This window comes from Coptis chinensis, chromosome 9, assembly GCF_015680905.1.
Source record: "Coptis chinensis isolate HL-2020 chromosome 9, ASM1568090v1, whole genome shotgun sequence".
NCBI classification, from domain to species: Eukaryota; Viridiplantae; Streptophyta; class Magnoliopsida; order Ranunculales; family Ranunculaceae; genus Coptis; species Coptis chinensis.
This window is the reverse complement of record NC_141464.1, coordinates 33,800,512-33,824,174: the sequence shown is the minus strand read 5'-3', so window position 1 is coordinate 33,824,174 and position 23,663 is coordinate 33,800,512. Positions and strand designations below refer to the sequence as shown.

Here is a 23,663-nt window from a genome sequence, read left to right as displayed (position 1 = left end):
GTTCATTCTTTTTGGAACTAATAATTCCTAAAATTTTAACTTTAGATAGAAACAATTACCAAATGAGTTCGTCTACCACGAGGATATCCCTATAGGAATGCCAGCCGAGACTGTTAGATCTGAGATCTAACGGTCCGAAAATAAAAAACAAACCCATATTCTCTCTCTTCCTTTTTGTTTTGATTTTTTTTTATTTCTCGATCAGGACTCTCAAACACTCATCCCTATAGATATCTGAGTAGCCCGAATCTTACCAAATAGAGTAATATTGGGACTTTATTACCCATGCTTGCTGTATGTGAATTTGGAGGTTGAGTGCAACTTTTTGGCAACCCATAGTCCAATACCCAGTTTTCGTGGCAGAGACATTCTTATATAGTTATATATACAGGTTGAGTTCATCTACCACGAGGATATCCCTATAGGGATACCTTTTGGAGACCTTTGGATCCGAGATCTAACGGTCCGAAAATAAAAAACAAACCCATATTCTCTTTCTTCCTTTTTGTTTTTGATTTTCGACAACGGTCTCGAAACACTCATCCCTATAGGGATATCCTCGTGATAGGCCAGATCTATACAGGTTTATATTATTTCTCTTTAAATCAATTGAACTACCTCAGCTACATTCTAGTACATGATAAATTTGTACATAGATTTTGTTTTTCTAAGTGAGCAAGATTTTGTACATAGAAATTCAAGCTAGAAAAAGAAACAAAGAAGGGCACCACCTAATATTCCACAGTAAAGTGGTATTCACTGAACTATTGAAGACAGACATACACTTTACCAAAAAAAAGACAGACATACAACTGGAAGTATATTTTCTCTTTACTCTAAAGTATGTGCTGTTGCCTGTTGGCCAATCATAGGTAATCAAATCTTTCACTTCAAATTAGTTGTTAGTTATTACTTATTAGCAAGTGGATCATACTTATTAGACAGAAACAAGTAGATGATCCAATTTCCTACCCATAGGCAATAAGTCAAAAGGCAAAATAAAATAGGACTAAATATGGAACTGTGTCTGTTGGCCCATCTGATCCAATTCTCTAACAATGCTTACCTGAAAGGAAAAAAAAAAATTTTCATCGAAAAAAAAAAAAAAAGAAAGGCTGAAAAAGAAGTTTATCCAAAACGCAAAGTTTTCAAACAAAGTAAAAAATGACAAAATGGGCATATACAGTTCAACCCAAGAATGTCCAAATCTTTGTATACAAAACCGTAATACTTACCAAAAACAAGTCCACTTTCCTATTCTTTCCCTCCCTATTTTAAAGCTTACCAAGTGTCTATCATTTTATATATCAAAACAAAAAAAAAACGTAAAAAAATTAACATTTGAAAAAAATAGACTTCGCCTGGAAAGAAGAGAGAGAAACTGAGAGAAAGTGCTTTAAGCTTTAATGGTAAACGAGCTTCAAAGGTTCGTTTCTTGAAACTTTAATCGTAATTCACATTAACAAAAGAGAAAGAAGCTCTGGGTATGTTTTAGAATCATTTTTTGTTGAGTATAGAAGGAGAAATTTGAGTTTTTTGGTTGGGGATCTTTTTTTTTGAAGAAATTTGTTATAAAGGGAGAAATTTTAGTGAAATATCGAGATTTTGAGGCCGGGGAATGATGTTGTCTTCGGTTTCGCCACCGTTGAGTGTGACAAAAAGTTCTTTAGAGGAAATGTTGGAGTCTATTAAAAGAAGAGATGAACAACCAAAGGATATTGTGCCTGCATTACCTGTACGTCCGCTTTCGAAGGCGCGGTTACCTTCTATGAGAAGGTCATTGCCTTTGAGTTTTAAAGTTAAGGAAGGTGGTAGTGATGGGAATGAGTATATGGTGATGAGTGGGTTGAAAGAGAAGGAAGGGAAGAAGAGGGAGAGAAAGTTGAGTAAGGAAGATAGAGATTTGTGTTTTGAAGGGAATATGTTTGGAAATAAGAAGATGGTAAATGTGAAGGTGGTTCCATTAAGTGAATCTCGTTATAGCGAGGGAGGAAATGAGCTAAAGAATGATTTGAAATTGTTTGGTGTACATTTGGATTCATCACTTTTGAGTGAGGAGTCTAAGTCTGGTGAGAACGTCGATTGTGTTCTTAAGAAGGTACATTACAACGTGTTTTTACTTACATTACTGTACTTCATGTTAGTTGCATATGCTACTGTTTTTAGTATTATGAATTAGTTTGTACGAATCTTATATTGATAGTGAGTGAGTTTGTGGTTACATGAGTGCTGAAATTAGTGAAATTAACACCTATTACTTAGTTTAAGCAAGAACTAAGCCCTTTGAGAAACGGTCTAATCCTCATTGAGCAGTAAGCACTTTTTATGATATCCATGATCTGAGCAGACACATTCTGTGGCTATTGAATACATTCTGTAAAACACTATTATCATCTCAACTTTTGTGTCTGTGGTTTGTTAAAACACTAGAGGCTTGTCTGTACTTTCACTTGCACGACGTCGGTGATTGTTTCCTGTTGTGTTGAGAGCAATTTGACTATTTGAGACTTTTATAATTGAGGAAAACATTAGAAACTCCAGGGTTACTTGTATACTAGACATCTGAGACTGTAATTGTTTGGTGGCTACAGGAACCCTTTTATGGTCCATTAAATATTTTAATGGGAACTCTTGCCACGTCTGTCACATAAAGCAGGTGGAATACCATAGATATGATGTGGTATTATAACTAGATCAGGGTCCAAGTGCTGGTTAACTTTGTAATTGTGATAAGTGGCCCACTGGTCAGTGCTTGGGGTCTTGGGCACAAGGCTTTGGGGTCGATTATCACCTTCTCCAGGAAAGAGATAGAAAAGGGGGGCGGGGGTTAGCAATTAAAACCATAAAAATTTGTAAATGTCAAAAAGTAAGTTACATTGACATGGATAGGTGTGTCTGACATGGAGAAATTTTAAAAATTGAGGTATATTACATACAATATGTGTTTGATATGTGTCAGACACGGACACGTTGATATGTATCTGACACGGATTATTTTCAAAAAATGGTGTGGCCATATAGCATAGGCAACAAAGGGGAAAAAAAAACAAACTGGGATAAGTTTGGGTTTTTTGTATTCTTCTCAGCACTAATTTGCTATATATATTCTGATATGGTGTAAATTTGGCAAGTATGACCTAGGTAATATAGGTACACTAGGGTACAGATAACATCATCTTAACCTTGGATCATAAAACTCTGCCATTCGTCTCAGAAGATCAGTGGCCTACTCTGCAAAGGGCTCTCACTTGATCCAGTTAGCGCACTTAACTTCATAGCCTAATTTTCCCTGTCCTTTCCACAGGTCTCCTTACTGTTTAGTGTTATTTTTTGAAGTGTCTTGCTGTTAGGTTTATCTAAATGTATGGGCGTCTTCTATCTCTCTGTGAATTTGAAGACCTAAACAAATATTATTCGTCACCTTGGTGGTACTTGGTAGAATTTCTAACAAACCGAGGTCTCCACCTACAGTCGTACATAATATGCTATATATTATAATGCTTCATGATCACGTCAATCCTCATTTTTAAGTCCGTATACAAATATTTAGTGGTTTTTGGATCGTTTCAGGAATTTCCGGTTTGGTGTCAGCTTCCAAATGATGAATGGAAAGCCGGCAAGATAGAATCCGCTTCCCCAATAGAGGCTCTTGTTTTTCTCTCAGATGGCAGTGTAGGTGTATATCTTTTTGATATTTTCCAATCAGAAAAGTATAAGCTGCTGGAACTTTTTGCATTGTTTTCAGGTTGTAACGGTGCCTAGGGGGAATGTCTTACCTGCAAATCCACATATCCTTGAGGGTATTGATGATCTTGTACAGCTAAGTTTTGTGAATGAACCATCAGTTCTTCACAATCTCCAGTCCAGATATTATGATGATAAGATCTATGTACGTATTTTGACTAAATTATTTTGCCTGTCAAACAAATTACTCCCATATTCCATAGGTGTAATTTTTCTAATAGGTGTACTTTTTTTGTTATTTCTCTAAAGACAAAAGCAGGGCAGATTTTGGTTGCCGTCAATCCTTTCAAAGATGCCCACCAAAAAGAATTCCTTGTCGGCCAGAAACACATGGCGCCTCATGTTTATACTACAGCAGAGACTGCCTTTAATGAAATGATGAGAGGTGTGCATGCAATTATTCATCTTATAGTCTATTTTTTAGTTGCTGGTGTTCAGCATAGCTTGTTTCTGACACATGTGCTTTCTGTTATTTTTTCCACAAATCTTACAGGCGAAGAAAATCAGTCTATCATTGTCAGGTATGCTGAAGTTTCTATGTTCAGTTTGTTTGTGATTGAAACTTATATTTGAGTTGATTTTCGTTCAAATAAAAAGTAGGTTGGGTAACCTACACGTACAACAGTGTTAGAGTTCTAAGGGACATCTTCCAAATTTCTTAGGAAGTTTCTATTTTGTAAAACGCTGTTATATTCTTGTATATATTGGACTAATACAAGACCGAAACTAACTAAGGCTGTATCATCGTTTTCTCTCTTCTCTCCAGACTTTCTTCTTCATTAGCAATAATATATATTTACCAAGAGAAAAGGAGAAAGCAAAAATAAAATAACATGGACGAAAACTAAAACCATAACACACCCCGAATCATGAATTTCTATACATAATATCCCCCCATCTCGCAACAAATGACTTAAAATCAATGCTTCTAAAATTTACAAACACTAGTCCAATAGCAAAGAGGGCCTTTTATGGCCAGGATGACCTTCTGGAGGTCCATAGCTCTACCCTAAAACTTATATTTGAGTTTGAAGCTTTATTCTTGCCTTATTCCGTGACTCACTTGATTTTGTTCATCATAAACTATCTCCAGACTTTGTTTCTAGTTTTATACAGTCTTTTGTGTCAGTGATTAAGTTAAAAAGTTTGACTTTAGAATTGAGGCTTGCTTCATACTGTCTTCATGGCTCAATCATATTTCCAATTTAAGTGTAAAATGAACAATTCAATAATTGTAATCTTGTTGGGGTTTTATACAGTGGGGAGAGCGGATCAGGGAAAACAGAAACAGCAAAGATTGCTATACAATACTTGGCTTCCCGTGGAGGTGACACTAAGATGGAGTACAAATTCCTTCAGACAAATTGTATACTTGAAGCCTTCGGGAATGCAAAAACGTCTAGGAATCACAATTCTAGCAGATTTGTGAGTTCTTTATAAAATATTTTGTTTTAAGCATATAATCTGGTTTGGCTTTCAATTTCATCCCATTTTGGGTTGGCTGAAGTGCAGAACAAGTTAGATTTTAGCTTGTGAAGGTTTAACTTATGAAAGTGCTCTTCTGTGCTACAGGGAAAGCTAATTGAAATTTATTTTGGAACAAGTGGTAAAGTTTGTGGAGCTAAGATTGAAACTCGTAAGACTTTTCCTCTAGAATTTTATATCGATCTCTCACACTGTGTTTAGTGGATCTCTGTGCTAATTTTTGGAGTGTGACTGACTTGAGTCCCTTCTGTGTGTGTCGCCGTGCACTTTATCTTGACGTGAAATTCTGGATAGTTCCTATTGAAAAGGTAGTCCTATCCCTTTTGAAGTCTGTTAACCATTTTTCTGTTCTTATATGCCGATTTTGAAGTTTACCATGGCTGTTCTGAGCAGTCAAGAGTGGTAAGGCGAGCTAAGGGAGACAGATCATACCATGTATTTTATCAACTTTGTTCGGGTGCTCCATCTCTTCTCAAAGGTGGGTATCCTTTATATTTTACATCTGAACAAGCTCTTATAATTATGTAGACTCTGTGTAGATGTCAAAGTTTTTACTTTTCTATGCATGTCTGTGTGTGGGACTGGGTTAGTGATTTTGGTATAATGACAATCAATTGGAAAGAATGTGTAGTTTCTATAGTTCCTATAGGGAAAAAAGCAAAGAAAAATAAACGGCTAGGCCGCAGAAACACTGAGGCTTGGGCTGATTTGGTAGAGGGAGAACCAAACAAAAAATATAGTTGATGTAAACTAAACTTGAAATTTCCTTTCTGAGGTACATAAAGGTTGTGTATAAGTTTAAAGAAAAGGTGGAATAAAAATAGTGGAGATTTCTTAACAAATAAGCTCTTGTACACACATCTTCAAAGCCCGCATGCCAGGTCGGATGAGCAAGATACCAGTTCTAAACCCAACATAATTCATTCCATTTCTATGTTTTCCTTGTCTTTTCCAAATGCAAGGCAATGACTACTGCCACAATTAGGGAAGAGAGTAACTTATACCTCTCTGGGGTAGTTTGTCAAACATCAACAGAGCATCTTCAAGTTCACTACATTAGAAACACCCAAAAGCATCATAAATCCAATAAATTGACTCAATTACATCACCAGAAACAAGATTACAATAAACACCATGAATCTCGAGTCCACGATGTATGGGTACAGAACTACAGATTAATATATCCACAAGAAAGCCATCTTGAATTTGTGCATAATAAAAAAACCGAAAAAGACAAAGAAATGCACAAAAAAATTAATATTTGAAAGCCCACCGACAATATTGTGAGAGATAGGTGGAGATATTGAGAGAGAAGCTGTTGGATCGAAGGAAAATAGAAAGCGACTCAGTCAAACAGTTGGACAAGTGACAATTGGACTCCCCGCTGCCCCCAACAGCTTGCTCCCCTCGTGGAGAAAGAGAAAATGCTTTTATAAAGCAATGTCTAGCGAGGCAATTTGCAAGGAACATTCGTATAATATTGAACATTGACACTGAACTGTCATAATTGTGATATGTGAAGCAGTGAAAGTTGCTTCAGGTGGAGTTGAAATTAAAATTATGGGCATTGCAAGCAACTTTATTGGACTTAACCAACTTTATTTGTTGGTTATAGATCTCGTCTCCTTTCAAAAACTTCTAAGTTCTCTTGGCCTCCAAGTTCATTACATGTGAAATGTTTCTGAATGTATTACATGAGACTCAAACGAGTTAATACTTTTTTTCTTTCAGAGAGGTTGCACCTGAGAATGCCTGGAGAATATGATTATCTGAAACAAAGTAATTGCTTGACAATAGATGATCTTGACGATTCTCAGAGGTTTCATATGCTAATGGTAATTTGAGAAATACAATCTTACCACTTCTCCTTTCCTTTTCGTTTTAAAAATGTTGTCAGACTTTCAACTTTCAACTTTTGAAGTTTGCTGTTCTGTTTTTCCTAACCAGGAAGCCTTGGAGGCTGTCCAAATATCAAAAGATGATCAAGAAGACGTGTTTGCAATGCTTTCTGCAGTTCTGTGGCTGGGGAACATCTCCTTTAAAATTATTGACAATGCAAATCATGTAGAGGTCAATGCAGATGAAGGTATGGATCCATCATTAGTGTACTTGGTTTATATGAGTATCTTTTTTCCCTATTGTTCTTATTGATGTAGAGTTTTAGACTATCTCAGCCTGAAGTTATTTGAAGAAACGAAATGTGTGAATGATCATGTTTGTAAATTGTGTTTTACTTAAAAGATGGCTTCTTCAATGGTTTGGGTTATTTAGTCACTGGGTTTTGCCTATAGCTAGTGTTAGTGAACACAAAATTCCCTCTGCTGGAATTTCTTACCTTATTTTTTTCCAAAAATAATTATTTCAGTAGGGAACCTGATTGAGAAATAATAAATTAAAGTACTAATAGATACTGTTGTACTATTATTTATTTATTTATATATATTTTTTTTGGCAAAAAGCAAACGGTTTTTTGAAAGGAGTTACAGCTTAATCTTAGTCCTGGTCATGGTCTTGCACACAAGATGGTTATAAGGTTCCCTGACTTCCCTCCTCATCTTCTTCTAAGGTAGCTTATGTTAGACTTGTCTTAATACACAAATTGTGACAATAACCATCCAAAGGGGGTATAAAGTTGCTGCACCCACCCATTAACCCCTCTAAGGATTCAGTGAGTTATTTATGTAGAAGTTTAGTAATTCATCTGTTTTTTGTTGTGTTGCATCTTTCGTGTTAGTCTTGTTTCACTCAAGGTGAAACACCAAGTCCTGATAAAAATGTTTACAACTTAGGCAGTTGAAATTCATAAAGATTCTTCTTAAAGTAGTTGAAATTGTTTTTGAAAAGTTCAAAGTTGTCTACCAAGTCCTTACTCATCATTCTATTGGAAGTTTTTGGCATAATTTAGTTCAAACAGTTTCTGGCAATAGCGATTTTCTGTAATGACAATTGCTTATGTTATTTTATGTACCAGATGTCCTGATGCATAAACGGATTATGAACATACTTCTTCTATATATTATATACTTCTTTATGCTTTTAGTCTTGCAATAAAGTAATTTTTTTATTTTGTTTTTCATTATTTGTATGCCTGCCATTAGAGAGTACAAGGGTATTAGAGTAGTTTACATTAGTTTGAGTCTAAGTTAAGGTTGAGGAGTCTTAAGTGGTATGTTTATGAGTCATTTATATATATGGATGTAACTCTCTAAGGAGAGCAACAATGCATTATGATAAACTATAGTTTCTGGTTCTCTATAATATTGCCTTGTCCTAGCAGCATGGTTTCAATCCTTCTCTTGTGATGTTGTACTTCCGCAACTCTAAAATTGTAATCTAAATTTTGTACCCTGTTTACTCCTGTTTGGGTTTGATCAAGTGTCTTCAGGGCATCAGTTGCAAGTTTCTCCCTTCTTTCTTTCAACTGTTCCGTAGCAACAAAAGCAAAGTTCTTATCTCGCTTTCACTTTGCATCCCAATTTAATTGCAGCTACAGACAGTGCATATCACTTTTCTCATCTTGCAGATCATAGTATTGTTTGTTGATCTACTGGTCGGTTTTTCTTTGCTTTGATTTCTGATTTGGGAATGAAAAACAGGTTGAAAAGGTAGAGAATTCTGGTCGAGTTTTGATCTTCTTAGTGTGGAAATATATTTTGAGTTCAGATATCTTCACATAGAGTAAGATTGCAGATATTTTTTTTGATCGATAAAACTCAATTTTTACATATTACAAATTGCATTTAGATCTTAGGTAGCAAGTAGCTACTCGATCATACCCACCCATATCCTTAAGTTACCAGAGTATCCCAAATTCCCAATTACATAGAAAATCTATATAACCCACTCCCCGGAAGTTTGGACACACACTAGCCCACTTGAACAACATTTCTTTGACTTTTTCCACAATCTCATGTATCTCTTTCTCCTTGTGCGGATCCTCATATTTCTCTCCTTCCTTAAAGTCCACATAATAGCACTAGGGAGATGATCCACAAGCCACTTGGATTTGCTAGACAAAGGACCCACAATCAATTTGTTCACTAAGGCTTCTCTAACATTTGATAGAGGGTCCCAAGATTTATGGAATGAGAAGAAGAAATAGTTCCAAACATCGCTCTCAAGTGGACAATTGACAAGAAGGTGATCAATGCTTTCATCCACCCCTTTGCAAAGTGAACAAAGATTTGGGAGATTCATGCCCCTTCAAGATTATCCACCGTTTTGATCCTTTCCAAATAAGTAAGCCAACAAAAGAATGTCACTTTGAACGGGATAGACACCTTCCAAATCCTTTTATGTGGGAAATTAATAATCCTCTCCGTAACATGAAGATGTTGCAAGGTAAACTCGTTGGCCAAGACCAAGTAAAAGGATTTCACCCAAACCCATCTTTCTCCTCCCAAATCCATTTCCTTGAGTCCACCTCTCCAAATTTACCCCCCTCATGATAAATGGACTCTAGAAAGGTCTCAAAATTTTCCATTTCCCAATTGTTAAGGCCTCTTCGAAGTGACATGTTCCACAACACCCCTTGATTACTTCTCTCCAAATAATCCGATATCAAGACTTTCTTATTGCATGCCAAGCTATAAATGTCACCAAATTGCTCCCGAAGTGAGGCTTCCCCCACCCCAAACATCATCCCAAAATGAACTTGGAACTTGGTGTTGAATAAGACTTCTAATATGATATTTGTGGGCTTTAGTGGAACTTGCGTTTGCTGTACGGTATGGCTATGCTATGTTATGTTTAATTTGACCTAGTTTTTTTCCCTCAAGTATGTGTGCTTTGTGTTTAATCCGATGTTGATGATGTTTTTGGGGGCAGTGTTGACCCAAATAGACCTGCCCTGAACCAGTTTGTTGGGTCATTTTTACTTGTCTTTTTATCAAGCATAGTTTGTTTTCCTGTCCTGAATTGGATATGCTACCATGATTTCCATGGTAACAATAATCTATTTCTACTTTCTGTTATCCGGGCCCTTGCTTAGTTAATTGTCATATCTCTCTCCCTGAGTTGTTGATTACCTTGTTGCACTCCCCCTTCTCTATTATTGGACATGTCTTGCTTAGCCAGTTATTTTTGTTGTTCAAGCTTCACCATTGTTTGGTATGGTCCGCTAGTTGAGGAGCTTTTTGTTGATTTGAACATTTTGATCAAGATAATTTCAAGTTTTGGTATTGGTTCCGCACCCTCAAAGAAGATGTTTGTGGTTAATTGGGTTGTTGGTGTAGTTGATGCTACTATTGTAAAACTTTGTGCAGACAAACCTCCTGCCATACCTTCTTTCTCTATGGTCTGTGTATGTTCATTCTCAAGTTGAGGAGCCATATGTCACAGTACGCCATACTATTGACAATGTTGTGCTGTATGCCATAGTACGTGATATTAGTTGGCTGTTTGCCTGAGGCAGATTTGCCCTGGCCATTTGTGTGGTTGTGTTCTTTTTTCAAGTGCAAGTGTCTGAGGCTGAAGTTTGTGGTTGACGTGCGAAGCTTGACGTTGGTTGCTGTCATTCTCTCTTTTGGTTGAAGTGTATTTACTTGTATTGCAAGCCTGAAATATAGAGATACTATACATTTTGGCTTGAGGGGAGTGTTAGAGAGTACAAGGGTATTAGAGTTTTTTTTTTTCTCATAATATTAGGGTTGAGTCCAAGTAGTAAAGCTTGATTATGAGTCTTTTAGTGGTTTGTTTATGTTGTTTATATACATGGATGTAACTCTTTTTTATTTATTTATGAGTTCTTTATTTTTTTATTTTTTATTTTCCCCCGGTAAACTTCACTTTATATTGTTTCTAAAATATGAATTACGTGATTATCCAGTCTAAGTAGCAAGAAACTACTCGACTTAGTACACATAAAGTCTAGAAGTTTACATTCTTAAACAATGGATGTAACTCTCGTTGGAGAGCAACAGTGCATTATGATAATAAAATCTAGTTTCTGGTTTTCCAATATTGTCTTATCTTTTTTTTTTTGCTGAACCATATTGCCTTCTCCTCTTGAATAGCTGTTGAATGTGTTTCTCTAGATTTAACTATGCAATAGCACACGACTTTTCATGTCTAGCTGAAAATTGAAAGCACATAGGTACTTTAATTATAACTAAACCTCCCATGCATTTCCATTGCAGCTGTAACTACTGCATCCAAGTTGATTGGTTGCAATGTTCAGGATCTGATGTCAACTTTATCAACTTCGTCACAGCCAAGCAGGCAAGGGTTCTTTATTCAAAAGCTTACTCTGCCACAGGTTTGCTATGTTCTTGTTGTTTTAGTTACATTTCTTTTATCTCCTCCTCTATAATACTTAGGTGTGTAATGTCCTTCTGGTTCTTGATTTGAATTCTCCAGGCCATTGGCAAAAGGGATGCATTGGCTCAATCACTCTATTCAGGCCTGTTTGACTGGCTTCTTGAAAAAATAAACAAGTCACTTGAAGTTGACAAAAGGAAAGCATGGAGATCAATAAGTATTTTAGATCTCCATGGGTTCGAATCATTTCAGGTATGCCTTGTATTCTGATGCTTGGTAAGGTATGCTTTTATTGCAATGCGTTTCATCTATCTGAATTATGTTTATGCTTACATGGTTTGCAGAAGAACAGCTTTGAACAGCTTCGTGTAAACTATGCCAACGAGAGGCTGCAACAACATTTTATTCGACATTTTCTTAAACTTGAGCAGGAGGTGAGCATCTTATGCCTATTTTGTCATCAAGATTGTTTGGATGATGCCGACTATTTTAGGGTAGTCTTCCACTTAACGGTGATGTGTGTGTTGAAGGCATTACAACCAGTAAGGGACATTTGTACTAACAAAATGTTTAGACTAATTGACCAAATTTATGTGCATATTGAGCATGTTTGCAATTATCCTTCTTAGCCTTTTTCTCCCACCTTCGCAATACATAAATTGACCTGTCATTAAACACCTTGAGAAATATGCACTTATCACCAATTGGTTTGAAGTTGGATGCCTATCTTTAATATGGTATAAGAGCGGGATCTTTCTCTGGACCAAAGAGCCCATTCACTCCATGTCACCCATTTTAAAATTGTCCACATGTTAGGCTCAAAATTTGCCACACTTGACGGGGGCATGTTGAGATTTATAATCCCATATCACTTATCTTAAGCCACGCGTGCAAATATATAAGTCTTCGAACCTCTCCACTTATCACCAATTGGTTTTAAGTTGGATGCCCATCTTTAATAATTAATATTCAATTCAATCCAAACCTAATTTGGCCAAAGGCCTACATAATTATTTATAGCGATTGAAGGCTTCCAATTTAGAAAGTAAATAAACTAAAAACATTACTTAAATCTGAAATTAGAAATTACCTAAAAATAAATCTATTTACCTAAATCACATCATTGATTGATTTAGGGGAGTTTGCAGCATGTGAAAGGTAGATACCACTGCTATAAAAATTGTCGATAATGATTCGTGCCTTGTGAAAAGTTACAAAGTAAAACAAGTACAACCAATCACACACACAAAACACGCAGTCCCCTGAGTAACTACTTGTACTATCGGAGTTAAATGGCGGTATCTGGTATTGTAGATTGCAGAGATTATCACCTTCTCTTTTGCAATGTGATGTACTTTGCTATCTTCTTTTCTTTTTTTAACTACTAAGTAATGGTTTGTCACTGCTGTAATACATCGACTTCGTCTTTACTTTGCTTGTCTATGTCGAATTTCTAGAACTTGTTGGTTGACAATATGATTTTTACAAGTAGTAATGTTTTGTTGCATTGGGGAATTCATTTTACAGATATATACATTAGAGGGGATTGATTGGAAAAGAGTTGAGTTTGAAGATAACCAAGAGTGCCTAAATCTCTTTGAGCAGGTATGTTCATAAACTTCGGCACTTTTGGTCGGTGCCGGGTCTTTGTTATGCTACCAATGTTCTTTAGCATTTCTCAACTCTCTAATAAAGGATGTCTTCTATCATTATGGGAAAAAAAAAAAAAGGTTTTAGAGGATTCTCAGTAGTACTGGAGTATTACCAGTTTTTCCCCACCATATTATGCCATACATTTTGCATTCTAGTCCCCCACAATATTATGTCATGCATTTTACATTAAAATTACTATTTATTTATTTTCCAGAAACCATGTGGGTTGCTATCTTTGTTGGATGAGGAGCAATCATTTTTGGATGAGGAGTCAAATCTTGAGCAAGCAACTGATGTAGCACTCGCCAATAGGCTTACACGTTTATTTAACTCTAGCCCCTGTTTTATAGCAAAGAGGGATGGGGCATTCAGTATAAGCCATTATGCTGGAGAGGTGAGTTTTTTGGAACAATTTCAAATTTATATAAGGTTGTTATGGATTCATATTTATGAGATTTAGATGGTTGAGTAGGTAACCTTTGTGGCATTTAGGGAGTTTGGACTCATCCTGGGAGCATGTGGATTGAAAATGAGCAAGGGGTTGTGAAATTAGCGTGGACATGTGACAATGGACACATACTAATTTCAAATGTTCTTATTAAATTTGGGCATCTAACGTAAAACCAATTGTCAATAAGTGCAACGGCCCCACAAACTACCATATAGTATTGCAAAACTTTATTTAAGCAAGGCTCTAAGCATTCATGTTAGACTATACTAAACATCTCAACGAATGTTGGAGGAACTTACAAATTCTCAAGCCATTTTATCTCTTTATGTATGTGGATTGAGTGGATCCCTTTACTCAATTTAATCTTCACCATGTTACGATCCATTATCTTTAGATACAAATACGTGTATCAATGTCCGACCGACACGATTGTTTTGACAAATCTTGCTGAAACATTATTTCGAGAATATTAATGAGAGAGGGGAAGGTTATGGTTTGTGGGTGGGACTGAGCTTTGTATTGCTGCCTATGTACTCAACAATGGAAATGGGGTTCAGATCTGGCTTAGTTCTTTTCAGTGAGGAAACTTTGAATATATTGGAGAGATAGAGTTAATGGTTATGATCTCCCTCGCGGAGTGAGTCAAGAAGGTAGTTTCTTGTGGGATTGATCTCTCGATCAATGAATTGAGTGTGGAAGGAAGAGGTAGGTTATTTGACTTTAAGGCAAATAACAATCAAAGATGTGTGCCTTGTGTTTAGGTAAAAATGCCTAAACAAAAAGGACACTGTATAGAGAGGGACAACTGTGATTTGGGATGGTGAGACTGAACTCCGGGGAGCTGCCTTGCATGTGTAGTTCTGTTATGGTTTGCTATCTATTTGTAGAAAATTAGACTGTTGGAAGGGGATCCCATAAAAGAGGAATGCTTCTTACTCAGTTTCAATCTTGCTTGAGTGGCAAAGATCGGATAAAAAACTTCTTGATCATGCTAAATTGGTTTAGCATATCTTTTCCAATCTTGTGTAAGGAGGACAATTCCTTAGAATGGATGAATCTGGACATGGGCTTGGGCTGTTCCAAACTTGACTGATCTTATTATCAGGGTTGGGACTGTTTATCAATGGGTTTATTCCCTGCAGACGGCGCCAATTTGTTTAGGTGAAAAGTGCCTAAACTAAGAGTAAACTATTTAGAGGGATGATTGTAATTTGGGATGGTGAGACTGAACTCCGGGGAACTGCCTACTTACCCAAGCTAAAAAGGATCAAGTCTCAAACAAGATGAAAGTGTGATTAGTTTTTCTTGCGTAGTTTTGTTGGGGTTTGCTCAGAGTTGGACCGTCTGACGGAGATCCCATAAAACAAGAAAGCTTCCTACTCATTCACAATCTTGCTTCAGCCGCAAGACTAGATCAAATCCTTCTTGATCGTGCTAAATCGGTTTAGCATATCTTTCCAATATTGCGTAAGGGTGGTTTTGTAGAATGGATGAATTTGCGCTGTTCCAAACTTGACCGATCTTATTATTGGGCTTGGCCTGTTTATCAATGGGGCTGGACCATTGGGTTTTGTTTAAAGCTCAACCGTTTGGGCTTAATTACAGCTGAGCTTGTTAGGCTTGAACCGTGCCCATTATGGTTTGGGCCTTTGGACCTTGGCTAGGTAATGGGCCTATACCGTTTGGGGCCTACGGAGGAGGGGGCCAAACACTTTGCACATGTTCAAGTGCATGTCTCACACGAGTATGAGAATTGACTGGCCTTGGACCATTAATTGTATTAGATTGCTTAATCGGCCTTGGTCATAGGCCTTAGGCTCATGGGCTTGTCATTGGATTGGGATTTTATTGGACCACTTTTGTGGCGGTCGGAACAAAGACGACCTATATGAAGTAGGACATGGGGACACATCTAAATAAGTAAAAACTGACTTCTTTAGTTACACAACTATTACTTGTGGTCAAGACCTGACAAAGTGCCTCCCTACAAATAAAGTACTTTTCAAGTTGGTATCATGATGTTGTGAGTATGTTAGTTGATTGATTTCTTAGTCTTGTAGGGTTTAATAGAAACCCTAGTTTGAATTGCATGCATAATATGTCCCTGTGTCCTACGCGAATGTCCGACACTGATACGTATCAGAAGAGGATTTTTTCGAGAATATCATTACAGTATACTTTACAATTCTTTTTCTCTTATTCCATTTATACTTTCACATTCGGTACCGCCAATAACAAATATTTATAATGTGTTACGATCATTAGATCTAATGGCATGGAATTGAGCACATCAGAGGTGCCCCTTCTCCTCGATTTTATGTTCTATTAGCGCCCTAAAATAGCTAATATACAACATTAAGCTTCTACACTAAATACACTTTCATTCTGGATTCCAGATAACATAATCTTTTGAAAGCACTTCAAGTATGGGTTATGAAATGTGATTTTACTTGGATCATTAATTATTTTTATTTTTTTTCTTATATATGATAACTGATTCAAATCTTAATTTTAGGCTTTCTTTCAAGGATTTTTTGCTATGTTCTGCTTAACTGTATGATTTTGGTTGATATACTAAGGCTCTATGACCTATGTTTTAGATTTGTATCACTATCTTGACAATGTACACTAAAAGTCGCCTAAATACCAAATCTTCACATGGAAGATAGTCTCATGTTTTCTTTTGTAATGTTTTTTCTGCTGTTTGTAAGTGTATATAGTCTTAATTTTAGGCTTTCTTCCAAGTTCTAGGATTTCTTCCAAGTTTTGATGAAAACCTTAATTTTAGGCTTTCTTCCAAGCTGTTTTATTTTGCTATAGTTTGCAAGTGTGTGATTTTGGTCAATATACTAAGACCCTATGATCTATGTTTTAGATTTGTATCAGTATCAGACACTGATGTCTAGATACCAAATCTTAACATGGAAGATAGTCTCAAGTTTTTTTTTTGTAATGTTTTTTGTGCTATTTGTAAGAGTATATGCGCTTGTTGCTAGTTCTTCTATGGGGGCCTGATCCCTAAAAACATTTTCTGTACTTAAGATAAAACCTTAAAAAGGAAAAAAGTTGGAGGAAAACTAATGGATTTGTTGTCATTATAATTGAAGTTGTTTGTGTGATTATTAATTCATTTAGTTTTGTTCTTGTACTGTTTGGTTCATGAGTTCATTACAAAATTTAAAAATTATATACCCAGCTCGTCTGAGCTGAGCTAACTCATTCTAGTTTGCCAAGCTTCTCTCTCTGTCATCTATTCTTGCTGTTTTGCGTTTTTTCATTTAACTAACTTGCAAGGACTTCCATCAGGTCTTGTATGATACTAGTGGTTTGTTGGAGAAAAACAGAATTCCACTGCAGTCTGATTCTATTCAACTTCTTTCCTCGTGTACTTACCAACTGCCTCAGTTATTTGCTTCCCACTTGCTTAAATCATCACAGTTTCCAATGAGTTCATATTTGGGGATAAGTGCCACTGATTCTTTAAAAGAAAGTGTTGGGGAGACTTTCAAGGTAAAGGAACATGTATTTGTTATTTGGTATTTTTTCGTTTTATTATATTCCAGATTTTTGTTAGAATATATGAATATATTCTATAGGATACAGCTGCATTATATGGATATATTCTATAGGATCCTATAGAATATATCCATATAATGCAACTGTATCCTATAGAATATATTCATATATTCTAACAATTGTTACCCTGAAATTATAAATTCTGATGTTCTTAGGAAGTATACCAAAATGTTACCACTATTATAGGTACTAATACAAAATTTATGACTTCTGCCTATTTGAAGATATGGTCAATTAGTTTCTGCCTTCACACACATGCACACACACAGACAATATAGTATCTTAGTTATTATACCTTTACATACCTAATATCTCTTACCAGCCGACTTAACTGTATTTGTAAGGAGTTAGGACCTTCAATTACTATCTTAGTTGAGTACTTGAATTTTACCTTTTCCTACAAGAGTTCGCTGATGAGTTCCCTAATGGGTATGCAATAGTACTTACACGGATAGTATTAGGATGAAATTCTGGTCCCAAAATTATTGTATTTAAGCAGTTGTGCCAGAGGGATTATGCAGGGTAAAATTTGTAATAATTTTGTGATATGATTGTAGGATCAGCTCTTTACACTGTTGCAACGGTTGGAGAATACCAAACCACATTACATTTGTTGCATAAAACCAAACAGTAAGCAACTTCCCGGCGTGTTTGAAAAGGATCTTGTACTGCAACAGCTCAGAAGCTGTAGAATCTTGGAGGTTGTCAGGATCTCAAGATCAGGGTTTCCAAATCGAATTACACATGAAGAATTTGCAAGAAGGTAGTGGATTATGAGTTAATGACACAATTAACTCTTCTCCTTCCTGTTTTATTGTATGAAAAACTGTTTGATGTCGTCCCACACTTCCGTTTATTTTACAGGTATGGGTTTCAACATTTTGGCAATGGGGTATCTCATGGACCATTAGATATGTCTGTCTTTATTCTTCAGAAGTTCAATATCCATCCAGATATGTACCGAGTTGGTTACAACAAGTTACTTTTCAGACCAGGACAGGTATTTCCTCGGTAAAAACTGAAGAGTATTTTCTTATTATACTCTTATGTACCAGAGAAAATACGGATGGTTATCTTAAAACGACTGGCTAGGTTTGAGGACATAGAGAACTGTGATTTGAAAAAAAGGGGCCTATTAAGCTGATTTTTTTTGTTTTGTTTTTTTGTTTTTAAATTTATCTTTTATTCCAATCTCTAGGAAAGTTTGATAGATGTGGTATAGGCCTTTGGCTTTATTAGAAGGTGTTGAGAAGATAAAATCAGGTCTCGAATAGGTTGTAGTTTGAATCTGGTCGAAGTTTAGTATGTTCACACAATGAAGGATGAATTAATGGTCAACGACAATGGATCCTGATAAATGAAAGTTTGCAATAATTTTTGGTAGCTTTCGATGTACAAATACATGTTCAAATTGCGTCTAGACAACAAGAACCGGGCGAACTTTTTCTTCCACACTTCTTTTTAGAGGGTGAGAATTTGACATGTACGACAGTTTTATGGAAAATGCCAAATGTACTACTCATAGATGTTACACTGATTAATAAATTTAATGCTGTCACTAGCTTTTGCTACAACATAGTTATCATGTGTTGAGATGTTTAATATAGTCCCACATAGGACAAGTAAAGCCTTGCATAACATTATATATGTTCCTGGGCCTCTCCACTCATTGCCAGGTGGTTTTGAGTTGGATGCTCCAATGTTTAATATTGTATCGAAGCAATCTATAGTATCTGGCCCAAAATTCTGCTTACTACATGTTACCCAAGTTTGTTTGTACACTTGTGTCGTGTTAGGCTCAAGTAACCCCACATGTGAGGGGTGTGTTGAGATTTTTAATATAGTCCCCATGGACAATTTAAGCCTTGCATCACTGTATAAAGTTCCTAGGCCTCTCCACTCACTACCGATTGGTGTTGAGGTGGATCCTCCACTCATTACCGATTTGTACATGGAGTATAAGTTTCCATATACAAATAGTATAGATTGTTTATTTAGTGTTGCATAATGCTATTTGCCTGATATTGCAATATGTTGGGTGGTGCATAGGTTGCGATGTTGGAAGATAAAAGAAAAAGAATGTTGCAATGCATAATTAATGTTCAAAAGTGCTTCCGAGGTCATCTAGCTCGCCTCCGTTTTCTTGAGCTGATGAAGAGAATAACTACACCACAATCATGTAAGATCGTAACATGGATGCTCGATTTAGCTATGTGACAGTAGTGTAGTTTTATATACATTTTTTAATTTCAGCAACATAACCGGCTTATTGTGTTTACATTCAGCTGAACGTGCTGAAAATGCAAGAAAAGAGTATCCCATTCTGACAAAGAGATGGCGAACTGGTTCTCTCTCATATAAGTGTATGAAAGAGCAGATTTCTAGGGACATATTCACGGACCAGACAAGGGCCGTCTTACTTTTGCAGTCTGGTGAGTTTTGTTGCTTTAAGCGTTTAGTTGTGCCGCTGCTATATCATTACAATATTTTATTTTCCTTTCATTTTAATTTTCTTGCAGTAATCCGGGGTTGGTTGGTTAGAAAGCACACAAACAATATGCGGAATCTGAGCGGATCAATTTTTTACATCACAAGTGTTAATAAAAAGCAAGAAAAACTCACTCCTAATTCAGTGGTACATCCTTACTTTTTTTTATAGATTACTACTATGTTTGTGGAAAAATCCCTTTACTGTGTTTATCTGGTTGCCTGCCTCAAAGTACGCCTGGCTCCAAAAGTGCTGATTTCCATACGGAATTATTTACATAGAAAATGATACCGTATTTGTATTATTTTAGCAGCAGAATGATATATTGTATATGGAAATGATCTCTTAGATTTTAATAGATAGTTTGTATTGTGTAAAGACACCCTTCGGTATTCTATGACTGAATTAGTAATGTTGGTCATCTTTCTTCTGACTATATGTGTTCAGAGATTATACCAATCATATTACCCTGGGTATTGGTGTTAACCTGGAAAAATTGTGTTTTCTGAGTTGACGGGAGCCTAGGTTGCACACCCTATTCAGGATGGCATACCCCTGTCGGACATGTGTTCCTTGACACTATAGTGTCTTTTGCCTGACATTTCTGATTTTGTCCTGTTATAAGTATTCCCGTTTATCATGTATTATGTTCTTTTTTTAGCTGGTAAGTTACTTCTATAGATTAAAAAAAAAAAAAAAGTTTACATGGTGTTCAGAAACTCAGGTTCCATGAATGTACTTGCAAATCTCGAATAGAAAGCATTGGGGCCTCCCATTTATATAGCCATGGGGGTTTCCCTTCATACATATTCAAAATGTCTTTAGCCAATCTAGAAGACTAGAACCCTGGGTTGCAGCAATACCGGCGGAAAAGTTCCCTTCTTTCCATTTGATCTTTCCTTTCTTGTAGTATATATATAGACCACTTGTTGCTATATATCATCAGGTGTCCTATCACGTTGTCCTTGTCATAAACTGCAAATGTAATTAAGCTGCAAAAGGGCATTTTTTTTGGTATGTCAGACGTCAAAAGGAAAAGCGTTTGGTTTACTTACCCACAAAATGGAGGGAAAAAAAATGTTGCTGGGAAAGGAGAAGGCAAATACTGCTGGTTGATCTTGTGTATATCTAGGGCACAGTTGACAAATAGGAAGCTACTGCAATCTCCTTAGTTAAAGCTATGCAGCTAAAAGTTATTTGACTTTTTGTTCTTTTATAGGATGCGGAGCAGGACCATTTACAGGTTCCACCTGTGCGAGAGCTTCAAAGACAAATTTTGAAGGTACAATCTGCACTGAAGCAAAAGGAAGATGAGAATGCTGAATTGCAGCAGCAACTTCAACAATTTCAGACTAGGTGGGCTGAGTATGATGCCAGGATGAAGTCCATGGAGGAGACAAGGCAAAAACAGATGACCTCTTTGCAGGTAAATCTGTCTGCAATTCTTTCTGTTTTGTTTTTGCGGGTTACATAAGATAAATGATAGTTAATGTTTCCCGGCTACTCGGAAGCAAACTATGCAGTTACTTTCTTGAAATTGGTCAATGTTGTAAAAAATAACCCAGTGTAAAATAAATTAAGAGTGCTCAACTATCTTATTGTTTTGCTTCTTCCCGGTTCTCTAGTTAGTATTTACAATATAAGAAGTTAAAGTTGTGAATATTTTTGTTTTAAGTCTTAGCAATGTTTGAAGAACCCTTTTCAAGGGTGCCATATCCGTGATGGATACGTTTGCTCAAAATCTGTTACCTTCTCTTTGAGGATATCTTAATAATTATGAGTACTGTTATGTAGAATTGTTTTATACAAATGCTCTGTCGACCCCGGTTTCTTGTCGTACTAAACATGTGTATTTCTATAGATGTCCATCTATCTGTTTTAGTAAAGTTTGTGAAAGTGTGAAACTCTACTAAAAAGTACTTCAGATTTAATGCTTCCTGTCATGTTGCAGATGAATTTAGCGACAGCCAAGAATAGTCTTGCAATAAATGACACCAGAGTTGAAACTGCAAGGCCTGATACTTCTCCGTCTCCTCGCTATTATGACTCTGAGGATACGATGTCGATGGGTACTCGTTCTCCTGACGTTCTCACGCCAGCCAAATTACCTAATATTAACCCTGATGCTACACCTGGACGGGAGCCCAATGGCAGTCTCAATGCTGTTAGTCACCTTTTTAAAGAATTAGAGCAGCGAAAGCAGGCCTTCAGCAATGATGTCAGGTTCCTTGCTGATGTTAAACCAGGGCAGTCAGCTTTGGCAACGAATTCTTACGAGGAGTTCCAGAGGGTGAAGAAAAATTTCGAGACATGGAAGAAAGAATTCAAAGATAAATTGCGTCGAACAAAGACAACACTTAAACGTGAAATTGGAGAACCTGACAGAAAATGTAAGACCTGGTGGGGAAAGAGAAGCACTAGAAGGACGTGATCCGTTGGAGTTTTGAGAAATTTAATTATTATTTCAATCAAGTCCAAAATGACCTCCATGAAGGAGTCTATCTGCATGCACGACCACATGTGCGGAGATATCATTCACTTGAGGGAACGAAAAGCCAACGGAAAAACAATTCACTTGAGGGAACGAAAAGCCAACGGAAAAACAGAAATACTGATCAAACAGAAATGTTGGAAGAGTTGCAGTGCAGTTGCACATTACTCAGTGCACCTACTTTTGACCTGATTTTGCTAGCATCAATTTGGGTAAGAGAAGCATATAATGTATCAGTTGAAGACCATAGTTGATACATGTCTAAACAGGCATTTGCTACAAAGAAAAGGGTCAATTTATGTAATTTTTCCTATAGATAAAAGATGTGTATATATTGTAATATCCATATAAACCTCGAGTATATATTATGTAAACTACAAATGTGAAAGAGAAATTGATTCTTTGTTGGTGTACGGTACTTGAGATGACACTGGAGTCTTGACCTTGATCTTGAGTACATATGATTGTACGTGTAAACACAGAAACGAAAGGGTTCTGCGTCAATCCAACTTTTGGCTGATTTGTGCCACGTAAAGGCGTGGATTATGTGGACGGCTTTTGGACTTTGAAAGAAATCTCTTAAACGTACCTCTTCTGTTAATATGGTTCTACGGTCTTGAATACTTCTTTGGATGTTTCAATTTTCACTTGGAAGGGGAGACTTAAAATACTAACGTGCGAGTAAAAGTTGAAAACCTGCTTGTGCGCTTTCTCCTTTTAGTTTAGAATAAGCAAGATGCCAAAAATCAATAGAATTATACAGAAGATATTGCTAAATTTTCGGCCTACAACTTTTAGATTTTAGGAAAGTGTCACTACACAGATCCTGATGACATTAGAACCACCACTTAAGCTCTCTTAAAAACACTGAGCGGTTCTGTACAGGGCTGTTTCTTTTGCACGGTTTATATAGCGTTGTCCTAAACAAATTAATAAGCGTAAATAAAAAAAACTGTTCAAGGCACTATATCTCTACTACTAGTATAGCCTATAATGATGGTGGCCTCTTAAATTCATTGGGACTTTTTCTAACACATAATACCCTTGATGAATAATAAAATCAGATGCCTACCTATTTATTAATGAGGACTACTTTGTCTTTTTATGTGTTTATAAAGTTTAAGTACCAATATTGTCCTTAAATAAAACAATTGCTTAATACTTTTAAATAGGACCAATCAGTCTTTTCAAGTGAGAGTATATTAGAAAACCAAATCCATTCTATTCTCAATTGTACGCATTACTATAAATTGCCATTTATTAATTATTAGTGATAATTGGGTTATTTAGGCCCTGTTTGGTAGCCTGTATTGCCCAACCCATTCATGGGTTAGGAGGTTATATCGATTTTTATGTTTGGTTCCTATTTTTTGAGCCTCAGCTTGAAGAGTTGGTTGTTTGGCCCAAACAAAGCTTAAATCATTAATCAGTATGAATCGGTATTGGAAAAAGGTTGGATTTCAATCTACATCATACTAAATAAAAAAGGACCGACAAAATAAAAAAAAAAAAGAAAA

At 36.3% G+C, this 23,663-nt stretch overlaps 1 protein-coding gene across 3 annotated transcripts; it reads left to right on the top strand.

Moving 5' to 3' along the window:
• Positions 1 to 1,316: 1,316 nt before the first annotated feature.
• LOC147475655 (myosin-2-like) lies at positions 1,317 to 22,559 on the top strand. 3 transcript variants are annotated; one of them, XM_086582109.1, is made up of 24 exons: positions 1,317 to 2,098; positions 3,571 to 3,672; positions 3,746 to 3,889; positions 3,994 to 4,129; positions 4,238 to 4,265; positions 5,004 to 5,169; positions 5,317 to 5,380; positions 5,524 to 5,537; positions 5,623 to 5,707; positions 6,961 to 7,064; positions 7,177 to 7,315; positions 11,367 to 11,485; positions 11,587 to 11,739; positions 11,832 to 11,921; positions 13,015 to 13,092; positions 13,355 to 13,534; positions 16,898 to 17,101; positions 17,725 to 17,930; positions 18,032 to 18,167; positions 19,217 to 19,346; positions 19,453 to 19,599; positions 19,687 to 19,802; positions 20,875 to 21,081; positions 21,607 to 22,559. In XM_086582109.1, exons 1-24 carry the CDS (start codon positions 1,619 to 1,621, stop codon positions 22,084 to 22,086), a joined length of 3,708 nt encoding a protein of 1,235 aa, XP_086438235.1. In that variant the 5' UTR covers positions 1,317 to 1,618; the 3' UTR covers positions 22,087 to 22,559. The 3 variants fall into 3 exon arrangements, with proteins under 3 accessions (XP_086438235.1, XP_086438234.1, XP_086438236.1); XM_086582108.1 differs by lacking the exon at positions 5,524 to 5,537 and having other exon boundaries at positions 5,600 to 5,707; XM_086582110.1 differs by lacking the exons at positions 1,317 to 2,098; positions 5,524 to 5,537 and having other exon boundaries at positions 3,574 to 3,676; positions 5,600 to 5,707.
• Positions 22,560 to 23,663: the final 1,104 nt, after the last annotated feature.